Below are 13,115 nucleotides of genomic sequence, written 5' to 3'. Positions count from 1 at the left end.
CTTCCGGGCACCGACCTGTTCTGGAGTAATCCCACGGTGCACGTGTGTTCGCGCAGCTCCGGGTGCGGTAGCGATGGACGCTCTGGATCGGGTTGTGTAAGTTCGCCGACTCCCTGCTGCGGAGAGCGCAGGGTAGCGGGGCCCCTGCGGGGGGTGGGGTGCTGTGGCCACTGCACCCCGCTTCCGGTACCCCTCTGCATCCTCACACCGCTGCTCGTGGGACCCGCGCGGAGGCCGGTCCGCCCACTAGTCGGGTCTCCCGGGTAGTGCCCGGCGGGGAGCGGGGAGCCGCCGTGGCGGCCGCGGGGGGAGGTTGCACAGAGGCATTGCGCCTTTTTATCCTGGCGGGTCAGCAAGGCTCTGGGTTCCGCAGTGCGGGCGAGTGGAGAAGGGGGGTCGCAGGCCTCCGAGTCTGACAGACCTACGTGACAGACCGGGCGCGCCCACGGAAGCCACTTAATTTCCCTAAGTCCCACTTTCTAGAATAGGGTTCATAGTCGTCCCTCGTAGAACGGTGAGGATTATTAGCGAGAATGCATGTAAAGCCTTTGCTACAGCACGGAAAAATGCTCCTTAGCGTTTTCTTGTCCTCCCACCCTTGTACACTCTGAGTTATCTTTGAGTGATGTCTGTTTTAGACCCATTGGAACAATATTTATTGGTCTCTTACATAGCCCTGCTATTATTTGCTGTGGTTTTCTTACAATTTACCTGGATTAACATGTAAACAAAATCTTCTTTTAGTCCAGTGGTTCTCAACCTTCTGGCTCTCTAAAGACAGTTCCTCATGTTGTGACCCAACCATAAAATTATTTTCGTTGCTACTTCATAACTGTAATGTTGCTACTGTTATGAATCGTAATGTAAATATCTGATATGCAGGATGGTCTTAGGCGACCCCTGTGAAAGGGTCGTTCAACCGCCAAAGGGGTCGCGACCCACAGGTTGAGAACCGCTGTCTGAAATGCATATACCTGTAGATTTGGGGACAGCAAAGATGAGTAAGACCAGTTTACAGTCTGATTGGGGGACAGATAGCAAATAAAACATATTAGGTGTTACTTACATTCATTGCTGGTTAGTGAGAAGTAACAGTCCACATTGAATGTAGAGCATATAGCATTTATATTGCTATATAGACCCACCAAATATCTCTTGATTTGATTTAATAAATAATGTGTATGTCGTTATCAACCAGTAAAAGATTAGAAGCTTATACGTGCTTGACATTTAGCTGGAGGAGAATTTTTAAAATATGCATGGTGAACTAAAGTGTGTTCCTCCTTCCTGAAGAGTCCATGGGCCTGGAAGAAGGAGGGAAGGTCAGAGGAGGAATTCTTTCAGTAGATGGCAGAGAACTGTTGGGAAAGCAAGATCTCACTGTAGTAGAAGCAGAGAAAAAGCCCCTTTTCTGAACAGAAACTCCTAAAAACATTCTACTTATGTCATATAAAATCAGAATAATGGATTTGTTTTCCCTTCGTATTCTGCAGGGTGATTGGTCTAGATGAGTTTTAAAATCTAACTCATTTTGAAGACTTGCCTACTTATAAGCTGTGTGACCCTGGGCAGACTACCTCCCTGGCCAACTTGCCTCATTTACAAATTGAAGATTATAATTGTACTTGTCTCATAGGGTCTTGGTGAAGATAAGCCTTAATAGAGTGACTCCATAAAAGTGTTAATCATTATTCCCCTTGGTGACAATAATGTGTGACATTTTCAGTAGTGAAGTTGAAGTGGGTTAGTGTATACTTCCCTGGCAGGCATTGTGGTCTTGAACCAAGAGGAAAGATAAGCAATAATTAGCCTCCTTATATTTAGTAACAGCCCACAGATTGACCAGCAGTTGGTGTGCAGTTCTTTGTGTTAGGTTGCAAAGTATAGTTTGATTGTTTTAATATTGAAGAAAAAATAATGGAATGAAAATAGCAACAGTATTCACTTGAGCCCCTTTTTCCCCTTTAATAAAAAAAGGTTTGATAGAAGTAGTAATAAAAGAATGCTGGAAATATTAAAATGAATGCCTTTAAAAAACAAAAGGTGCCGAAACCGGTTTGGCTCAGTGGATAGAGCGTCAGCCTGCGGACTGAAAGGTCCCAGGTTCGATTCCGGTCGGGGGCATGTACCTGGGTTGCGGGCACATCCCCAGTAGGGGGTGTGCAGGAGGCAGCTGATCGATGTTTCTCTCTCATCGATGTTTCTAACTCTCTATTCCTCTCCCTCTCTGTAAAATATCAATAAAATATATTTAAAAAAAAAACAACCAAAAGGTGGAGGCGGGCTAGAAGGGGTTAATGTGGGAAAAGGACATAAGTAATACTTTCAACAATAGTTATTTAATTTTTTTTAAAAAACAAAGCCGAATAAAATTAACTTATTTAACATTAATAAATGAATATTTTAAACTAATTACTTCCCTAAAAAGTGAGATTTTGTTTAATGGTGGAATCCTAACTGATAAATGTCATATAATGTTTCTTTTGATTTTTAAGATTTTCCACGTTAGTCAAGTTATAGATTTATAATAGGAAAATGTTTTAAGTTGTTATAAATTGTGATTTTTTTCTGAACAGAAAGCCCAAAACGAAAAGGGCCAAGAGATTCCTTGAGAAGAGAGAACCGAAACTCAGTGAAAATATTAAAAATGCCATGCTTATTAAAGGGGGAAATGCAAATTCAGCAGTCACACAAGTACTTAGAGATGTGGTACGTATATATCCTTATATTTAAAATAGTTTTGAGCCCTGGCTGGTATGTCTCAGTAGGTAGAGTGTCAAAGTCAGCCCACACAGCGAAGGGTCCAAATAAATACATGGATAAGTTAGCCTTAAAAATGATTAGCATTAGAGAAAAGCTCAAATTGGAGGTTATTTGCCTTGCCAAAGCACTGACTACGGTTTTCCTTAAAGCAACTGGTTTCAATTACTAAAATTTGGTTTACTCACATTTAAGGAACATACTGTATCTAATTTGTAAAGTGAAATATATTCCTTCACCAACACCAGTTACCATGTTAGGTGCTGGGGATTAATCTATAATAATAAAAGCATAATTGCTAATTAGACCGGACAGCTGAATGACCTTCCGGATGAAGGTGGGGCTGTGAGGGCCAAGGCAGCCACCGCGGCTGCAAGGGCTAAGCCCCTTGCATGAATTTCATCCATCGGGCCTCTAATAGTTAGATAAAACACTAAGCTCCCTTCAGTGAGCTTAGTGGGGGACAGACAAGTGAAAAATTATAGCACTGTGAATTGAGTGCTGTGCTAGAGGCATGCACAGGGTGGGATGGGAAGCAGAGTTGGAGCAAGATATGGGAGGCAGGAGAATGGCTTCCAAGGCTGAGAAAAAGCTTGTTCAAAGTAGTGTGAAGGAACATGATGCATTGGGGAACTGCAAATAATTGGGATGGTGAAAGAAGAGTGGGTTAGGCCGTGGTCGGCAAACCGCGGCTCGCAAGCCACATGCGGCTCTTTGGCCCCTTGAGTGTGGCTCTTCCACAAAATACCACATGCGGGCCTGCACATACAGTGCGATTGAAACTTCGTGGCCCATGCGCAGAAGTCGGTATTTTGTGGAAGAGCCGGTATTTTGTGGGAGAGCCACACTCAAGGGGCCAAAGAGCCGCATGTGGCTCGCGAGCCGCGGTTTGCTGACCACTGGATGAAACTAGAAGAATAGGCAGGATAAAATAATAACATGGAGTTTGAGCTTTATTCTGAAAGTTCAGTGGAACCATTGAAAGTTTTGAAGAGAGAGATGATCCTTTTAATCAACTTGACTAGAGAGGGTTGAAGCAAATGTTAGAAACTATTGAAGTCTTTGCTGTCAGCAAGTAAAGAGCATCTGGAATCCTGTGGTGGCAATGCAAATGAGAGAAGATCAGAGAGAATAGATGCTGAGAGTAGAAGATTTTGGGTATGAGTAAGAAGTAAGACTTACCAGGTTTCTGGCTTGGATGTCTGATGAGCAATAATGCCAATTAAAGAATGTATCATGTGGAGCATGTTTTGGGGGTGGGAGGGAAAATGATAAGTTCAGTTTAGGACATAGAATTTAAGTAGAGAAGTTAAAAGCTTTATGTACCTCTATAGCTTGGTGTCTAGCCCAGTGTTTAGGCACATAGTAGGTGCTCAATTAATACTCAATAAATGTTTAACAGTGAATAAAAGGCATAGTCTCTAGGGATGTATAGTAGGTAGTTGAATATTTAGGCCTTGAGTACAACAGATAGATTCTTTGCATTAAACCAAGTAAATAATTGAATAGATCTTAAACTTGACTAAACTCCCTATGCTTGTTAAATACAATGGTCAATTCAGGTATCTGAATATCATTGTGTTAATGGAATACTGCTCCTGTCCTCCCCAAATCCTTTCAACACAATAACCTAATATTTAAGTATTCTCTAAGAACAGCACAATATTACAGATTATTACAATAGTTAACACTCATACTGATAACTCTTGAGTTGTTTTTTTTTTTTTTTAATTAAATCTTTATTGTTCAGATTATTACATTTGTTCCTCTTTTTTCCCCCCATAACTCCCCTCCTTCCAGCTCCCACCCCCCCCTCCACCCTCACTCCCCACCCACTGTGTTCATCCATAGGTGCATGATTTTTGTCCATTCACTTCCCGCATCTCCCACACCCCTTTTCCCCCCAAGAATAGTCAGTCTATTCCCTTTCTATGTCCCTGATTCTATTATAATCACCAGTTCATTCTGTACATCAGGTTATTTATTCACTTGATTCTTAGATTCATTTGTTGATAGATGCATGTTTGTTGTTCATAATTTGTATCTTTACCTTTTTCTTCTTCTTCCTCTTCTTAAAGGATACCTTTCAGCATTTCATATAATACTGGTTTGGCGGTGATGAACTCCTTTAGCTTTTCCTTATCTGTGAAGCTCTTTATCTGACCTTCAATTCTGAATGATAGCTTTGCTGGATAAAGTAATCTTGGTTGTAGGTTCTTGGTATTCAGCACTTTGAATATTTCTTGCCATTCCCTTCTGGCCTGCAAAGTTTCTGTTGAGAAATCAGCTGACAGTCGTATGGGTATTCCCTTGTAGGTAATTGAGCCTCTTTCTCTTGCTGCTTTTAAGATTTTCTCTTTGTCTTTTGCTCTTGGCATTTTAATGATGATGTGTCTTGGTGTGGTCCTCTTTGGATTCCTTTTGTTTGGGGTTCTCTGCGCTTCTTGGACCTGTAAGTCCATTTCTTTCTCCAGATGGGGGAAGTTTTCTGCCATTATTTCTTGAAATAGGTTTTCAATATCTTGCTGTCTCTCATCTTCTGGCACTCCAATAATTCTGATATTAGACCGCTTAAAGCTGTCCCAGAGGCTCCTTACACTATCTTCACACTTTCGGATTCTTTTTTCATTTTGCTTTTCCAATTGGGTGTTTTTTGTCGAATCTTTGGTTTGATTATTGTGCTCCTCTGGTCTGCTATTGGGTATAATATTCTTTATTTCAGTCCGTGTATGCTTACTTTCTAATTTCTTTATCGTAGCATCGAGGGTCTCATTAGTTTTCGTGAGGCTCTGCACAAATTTATGGCAAGCCCTCAAAATTGCGATTCTTAGCTCCATATCCTCCATTTCTGTCATGTTTTTTTGTCTCCGCATCTTTTATGCTTTCTTGGTGCACCCCCTTGTGGTCTCTCTACCCTTTCCTTTAATGCAAGGTAATGCCTTAGATCTTTATTATTCCCTATGGTAGAGCAGTACTGACCATGTAGGTAATAAATGACTTTTAATGAATGGGTGAAAAGTAGGAAAAAAATGAAAAGAGTTAAGTAACAGGAACTTTTCATGTTTTGTTGTTTTTTGTTAATCCTCACTTGCAGATATTTTTTTCCCATTAATTTTTAGAGAGAGTAGAAGGGAGAGGGAGAGACAGAGAGAAAGAAACATCAAAGTGAGATAGACACATTAACTGGTTGCCTCCAGTTAGCATTTACAACTGAGGTACATGTCCCTGACTGGAATTGAACCAGTGACCCTTTAGTCTGAGGGCTGACGCTCTAACCACTGAACCAAACCAGCTAGGGATAACAGAAACTTTTTTTTTTTTCCTTTTTAACGGGAACTTTTGAAAGGGCTATGTTTTAACTGGCTAGTATTCTGATTGTCATCATTATGACTTTCTCAGTTCTCTTATCTCCAGACATTATTTCAATTTTATCAGTATTTCCTGATAGGATTTATTTATTTATTTTTGTTTTCTGCTCTCATTTCTACTCTCAAATTATTTGCCTGGAAAGAACATAGTAGAATTTAAAAAAATGAAGGGAGCCATTTAAGTTGGGTAGACTATTGAAAGGGCATAGAAAATTGTAATTAGGACGGTTCAGTCTAAATTAGATTAAGCTTATGTTGCAAGTTGTTATAAATGATCAAAAGGTAGCCAAGCAGAACATCAGAATAGGGTTTAGGGACTAGAATAATCCTGTATAATAACTGTTTTAATGCTTTATTTTTACCTTTGCTCTACAGAAAGAATGTGTTTTGTTTTGAAATCCTTAAATTATTATTTTTTTACAGTATGCATTGAAAAAACCATATGGCGTTCTGTATAAAAAGTAAGTCATGATTTCTTTTTTTCTTTTTCTTTTTAAAAATTAAATCTTTATTGTTCAGATTATTACAGTTGTTTCTCTTTTTCCCCCCCATAGCTCCCCTCCACCCGGTTTCCACCCCCCCCCCCCCGCCCTCACCCCCCCCCCCCACTGTCCTCATCCATAGGTGCACGATTTTTGTCCAGTTTCTTCCCGCATCCCCCACACCCCTTTCCCCCCCAAGAATAGTCAGTCCACTCCCTTTCTATGCCCCTGATTCTATTATAATCATCAGTTTATTCTGTTCATCAGATTATTTATTCACTTGATTTTTAGATTCACTTGTTGATAGATGTGTATTTGTTGTTCATAATTTGTATCTTTACCTTTTTCTTATTCTTCCTCTTCTTAAAGGATACCTTTCAGCATTTAATATAATACTGGTTTGGTGGTGATGAACTCCTTTAGCATTTTCTTATCTGTGAAGCTCTTTATCTGACCTTCAATTCTGAATGATAGCTTTGCTGGATAAAGTAATCTTGTCTCAGATCCTTGTTTTCCATTACCTTGAGTACTTCATGCCATTCCCTTCTGGCCTGTAGAGTTTCTGATGAGAAATCAGGTGTCAGCCTTATGAGAGCTCCTTTGTAGGTAACAGTTTTCTTTTCTCTTGCTGCCTTTAAGATTCTCTCTTTGTCTTTAATTTTTGTCATTTTAATTATGATGTGTCTGGGCAGGGCCTGTTTGGGTTCTTCTTGTTTGGGCTTCTCTGTGCCTCCTGAACTTGTGTGACTTTTTCCTTTACCAGGTTAGGGAAGTTTTCTGCCATTGTTTCTTCTAACACCTCTATGCCTTTCTCCCTTTCTGTCTCTTCTGACACACCTGCTATTCTAATGTTGTTTCATGTTGTCCCATGGCTCCCTTAAGTTGTCCTCCTGTTTTTTTTAATTGTTTTTTCTTTTTAGTTTTCTGATTGAGTGATATTTTCAACTGTCTTCTAATTCACTGATTCCATACTCAGCTTCCCCTAATCTGCTGTGTATTCCTTCCATTGTGTTCTTTATTTGTGTTATGTCATTCTTTATCTCAGACTGTTCTTTTTTCATAGTTACTATATCTTTTCTCATGCTGTTGACAATGTTTACCATCATTACTCTGAACTCTGTTTCAAATAAACTTCTTATCTCTGCTTCATTTATCTCTTCTGGAGAATTCTCTAGTTCTTTCATTTTGGGGTTGTTTCTTTGTCTCCTTATTTTGGCTTTCTGTTTGGTTTTGTGATTCTATCAGGTAGATCCTCTACACTGCTCTATCTCTAATGCAGGACAAAGTTAAAGGCTGTTTCTGACTAATTAGATCAGGCATAGAGTCAAAGCCTCCAAAGATCACCTGTCTACAGACTGATAGGATTCCTATATGAATTGCCCCCCAGGCAATTGTCCTCAGATATGGCTAGAGTTTTTTCAACAGGGTGGGGCAGTTGCTTTTGCCTGGAGTCTAATTGTTATTTTTAATCTCTTAAGTGGCCTTAGGGCAAGGTGTTTTCCAGTAGGGTGTGTCAGCTGTCCAGGCAAGGCAAATGACTGTGGGATAGATGTCCTCTGCTGTATGAGGGAATGACTCAGCCCAGGAAACTTGGGTGATCTGCCTTCTGAGCTCTAACCCCCAAGTCCCCAATCCTGGCTTCTGCTCTCACAGCTCCAATCCACTTCTCCCTCCCTTTGCTGGAGTACAAGGTGGGTGGCTCTGTTATGCCCAGATTTCAGGATCCCCAAGAGACCACACCAGGGAGCCAGCTGTGTCCGATGCAAAAGCAAAGAGTCTTAATCAAGCCTGGGCTTGGCTCCTCTACCCTCCTTACCGACGCAGCAGCAAGTGGCAGAGAGAGAGCGAGCTTTGTGGGTAGAGGGGTTTTATAGGGGGGTTGGAGTAAGGGGAGGAGAGAGGACTGTGGGCCCTGCGGATTGGCCAGGTGCAAGTCGGTGTCTTGTTACACAGGATGTGGTTGTATCTATGGCGCGCACTTCCCTTGATTATCGTTGGTTCGTTTAAAGAAATCCTAGGTGTGGCTAGCAGAGGCTTGGGCTCCTTCGGGAAAGGAGCTCTTTGCTGAGCACATGGCTCTGCCCCAAAATGGAGGATTCGGGGCAAGATGGAGGGCGTAGCCCTCGCCCTTTCAGCTCCACAGGGAATTTTGTGCATTGGCCCTTTAAGAGGGTGCCTGAGTTTTCAGCTGTTACTCCCTGGCAGACAGCATTCTACTGCTTTTCACAGCCAGATGTTATGTGGGTACATACCGTCCTCAGTTTTGGTGCTTTCTGCTGGGGAGCCCAGCTTCAGGATTAGATCCCAGAGTTCTCAGTGGCACCCCCCCCACAGCTGAGACATCTCCCCTGGACTTGGGTTGCTGTCTGTCGGTGCCCAGCCAGCCCTTTCGGGCCTCCACCCCCCCTGCCAGTCTCTGTGTGATCTCCACTTTTGGTCCTTGGGTGTCAGGATTCTCTCCTGCGAGTTTTCCGTTGATTATTCAGGAAGTTTTTCTATATTTTAGTTGTAATACCAGTTTGTTCCTGGGAGCATGTCCATTATATTACATTACTCTGATATGAAAGTAACAAACAACCACTTTATGAAAGATTGAGAAAATTTAAAAAAAAACAGCCACTATAGTTCCTTACATATAGCTATTTGTATTTTTTAATTTATTTCTTTCCATTCTGTCTTCATTTGTATTTAATGTTCTTACATCATTGTAATAGTAGCATGTATATTATTTACAGAAAAGTTGTAAAAATTGTAGCATTTCTATATATCCTTCACCCTGCTTCTTTCTCTTTAAAAATATGTTTGTATTGATTTTTAGAGAGAGAGGGAAACATCAATGTGAGAGAGAAATATCTATCAGCTGCCTCCTGCATGCCCCCCTACAGGGGTTTTAGCCTGAAACCCTGACATGTGCCCTGACCTTGAATTGAACTGTGACCTCCTGGTTCAAGGGTCGACACTCAACCACTGAGCCACACTGGTCAGGCTGTGTCTATCTCTTTAGCCACCTTTATCCCTTTGCTCTTTAAGCTCCAGTGACACTTGCTTCTTTCTGTTTCTTGAGTAGTCTAAGCTTGTTTTCATCTCCGAATCTTTGCTTATTCTATTCCTTCTTTCTGCAGCATTCTTTTTTTTTTTTAATTGATTTCAGAGAGTAAGGGAGAGGGAGAGAGAGAGTTAGAAACATCAATGATGAGAGAGAATCATTGATCTGCTACTCCTGCATGCCCCCCAACAGGGGATCAAGCCCGCAACCCAGGCATGTTTCCTGACTGAGAATCAAAACTTGACCTGATTCCTAGGTTGATGCTCAACCACTGAGCCATACCAGCCATGCTCCTGCAGTATTCTTAACCTGAAAACTTTTCTATGGCTAACTCCTCATTTTTCAGGTCTCAGCTCAAATAGTAATTTTCCACTTTTCACACTGACACAATACCCTATTTTATTTTTGTCAGTTGTTATTTTTTGAAATTGTTGAAAACTTCCACTAGAATGTAAGATCCAAAAAAAGCAAGGCTCTTGTTTGACATGGTATTATAGTATCTCTAGCTCCTAGAACAGTGCCTGGCACATAATAGGTACTAAATAAACATTTGAATGAATGAATATCTGTCTAGCTTCTTTTTTTGATCATCTGAATATAAAATTACATTTGTTTATATGTTAATTATCATGGCAAATTACTTATTAAGATTATTAAAATTAGTCTCACCTTTTAAAAAATATTTGTAGGAAAAATATTACGAGACCATTTGAGGATCAGACATCCTTGGTAAGTATGAAAATCTGATTTAAGAGATGCTGTGATTACTCCGACTAATTTATTTAGTACTCATAGATGATTTTTTAAAATTAGAAATCATCCTATATGAGAGGATTTTGATATAAATGGAGGGGAAATAAGACTACTATACTCAGAATATGTCTATAGATATTACATTTCACTATACCTAGTACATATTAACTTCTTGCAAGTCTGTTGATACAATTTTAAAAAATGTAATTGCATTTTAAGTGCATAATTCATGGATTGTCAAAAGAAGCTTGTTATGAGTCTATTTTTATAAAGCAAGTTTGATTTTTTAAAAATCTGACTCTGGATATTTTTAGAACAAGGAACTCTACTTGAGTTAATTGCTATAAAGATCCTTAAATATTCACTATCTGGCCTTTTGCACATAATTTGACAACCCTTGCTGTAGAATTTTAACAAAAAGTGGGTTTTATGGAGAAGAATAATAGCGGTATTATATGTATGTAAAGGTAATTATGGAAAGCTTGGGGTGTTAGTCATAACATAAGAATATTAAAAAATAATTTAAGAAAGCATTTTTATCGACTTGGTCTTTAAAAAAACATTTTTGAACACCTGCTTTTTGCCAGACATAAGGTTCTTTCACATCTGACAAATCATGTAGTCGTTGCAGATTTTTGCATGAAGCATTACTGTCCCTGATATATACATGATAAGAGTAATTCTCAGAAAGGTGACCAGATCCCACTGAAAATGGCAGAGCTAGAATTCCTGGACTTTCTGACTCCGTCCTCCACATGAGGAGTGGATAGGCAATAAACACTGGAATGAATGATAACGAAAGTAGGGGCCCACATCTTAGGGAGTCTTGTAACCAATAAAAAAAGTTGAAATCGTTGGAAACACCTCATAGAGTAAATATGTTGCTTCCTTTATTCACAGAACTGTGTGTTAGATCTGTGGAAAGGAATTACAAGACAGCTGCTAAAACTGTGAAATACCTAGTAATCTAATTTTCTTAATCTTAGGTATTTTGTATATCCCGAAGATCTGTACTGTTCTAGGGGTGATAGCTTAGGAGTGAAGATGATTTGAACTTAATGTTTAGAGGGTGTCTGAAATGAAAAAACCAGGCAGATCCATCTACTCAGACCCTAACATGACCCTTAAGTAAATTGCTTGAAGAAATTGGTTCCCAATGATTATAGGTGGAGAGTTTGTACAGTATGTCCATATTCAAGTGTAGATCAAAGAAGCTTAACTAAAAGGATTGTGGACTGACTGAAACGACAACTGGGTTGTGCAAAAAAGGGATTAAGACTCAAACTCAGGAGGAACTAAGGACTCAGAACATGCGAAATTCCTTAAATAAAAATTTATTAACTTAAAAAAAATTTATTAACTTTAAATAATTATGCCTATGTTACAAATAATAAAAGCCCTTTATACTTAAAAAAAAGAGAAACATTAAGGATTATGATTGTTTTATCTGTTCTTTAATGTTTTGTCATTAATTTAAGAACGTTTTCCAACTATACTAGAGCACAGTGAATCTAATTTTTGTGCTGAGATTGGGCATCTCAGTAATCAGTCAAACTATGTGGGATGTAGTGAGTATATGTATCAGTCAGTATAAAAGGAGCTGTCTTGGATAATTGTTTCCACTCTCAAATCTGTAATGGAAGTCAGTACTTTGGAGAGCCCAATGGGAGAGATATTTCTTACTGGCAGGAGCAACATAGGTCTGTCAGTCAGGCCTTGCCAGGTACACAAAAGGGAACTAGTCCCAGCTGGGGTGGCGTGGAGAATCTAGGGCAAGATTCCTGTGTGGATGAAGTTTGTAATGAAAAGTAGATATATACATTGTCAGCTCGTGAGTCCAGTTATAAATACCTAAAAACACCATGCTGATTTATGATAGTAGTAATGTCCTATGAGTAAAGGCATTTCTTCAGCAAATGAAATACTTGGTGTGCTATTTCAAAATAACTGCATAGCTAAAAATGTATATGGTCTCTATTTATTAACCTAATAGTTTTTATATATTTTTAAAGTTTTGAACTTACATCTTTCCCCTACAAGCCCCAAATCAGAAAATTTGAAGTTAAAGGTAGAAATAAAGTCCTCTTCATTTGTTTATTCCCACATAGTTCATTAAATCTCCATTAACTTCTACTGAAAAAACAAACTGATAACATATTTTTTTTTAGTTCAGAGGTATAATTCTTAAGTTTCTTATTCATTGATTAAATGGAATTTCTTTGGTTTTATAGGAATTTTTTTCAAAGAAGTCAGATTGTTCTTTATTTATGTTTGGCTCCCATAATAAGAAGCGGCCAAATAATCTAGTAATAGGTAAGTATCATTTACCTTTTAGTATTTTTATTTATAGAGTCACTTCTGTGACAGTTAATTGATGATGTTGAGGATTCAGGAGTAACTAGTAAGCTCTACACTAATATTTTTCCCATGTGATTTTGAATAAAAATGTTTTGTCTGCCAGTCTTCAGGTAAGGAGAGAATGGGCATATAAATATTACCCTACCTCAAGTTGTAGATATTTTATATTTTTCTAATATAAAACATATATATCCTCAGTCAGTATTAGAGTTAGAAAAAAAATAAAAAGAAAGTAGTATTCCTAGCTGCATAGATTAACCCTTTCCTAATAAATATCTGTTTAATGGACAAAAACAAACCCTTGCCTGGCCGTTTTTTTGGTTTCTTTTTTGGCCTGGCTGTTTTGAG

General features: G+C 39.2%; 1 protein-coding gene across 2 annotated transcripts in view; it reads left to right on the top strand.

Annotated features, from left to right (window-relative positions):
* Positions 1 to 13,115, top strand: part of RPF2 (ribosome production factor 2 homolog) — a 34,349-nt gene continuing 21,234 nt past the window's right edge. Inside the window, exons 1-5 of one of the 2 annotated variants that reach the window (XM_070417900.1) lie at positions 1 to 96; positions 2,577 to 2,709; positions 6,552 to 6,589; positions 10,346 to 10,385; positions 12,641 to 12,722. In XM_070417900.1, the coding sequence (XP_070274001.1) occupies positions 74 to 96; positions 2,577 to 2,709; positions 6,552 to 6,589; positions 10,346 to 10,385; positions 12,641 to 12,722 (316 nt within the window). In that variant the 5' untranslated portion in view covers positions 1 to 73. Of the gene's footprint in view, positions 97 to 2,576; positions 2,710 to 6,551; positions 6,590 to 10,345; positions 10,386 to 12,640; positions 12,723 to 13,115 lie in introns of those variants that run through there. The other variant, XM_070417901.1, reaches the window with a different exon arrangement.

The sequence above is a fragment of the Myotis yumanensis genome, unplaced genomic scaffold, assembly GCF_028538775.1.
Source record: "Myotis yumanensis isolate MYYU_CA2020_CCGP unplaced genomic scaffold, mMyoYum1.0.hap1 SCAF_6, whole genome shotgun sequence".
Taxonomy (NCBI): domain Eukaryota; kingdom Metazoa; phylum Chordata; class Mammalia; order Chiroptera; family Vespertilionidae; genus Myotis; species Myotis yumanensis.
The sequence above is the reverse complement of the archived record's forward strand: the minus strand, read 5'-3'. Positions and strand labels throughout refer to the sequence as shown.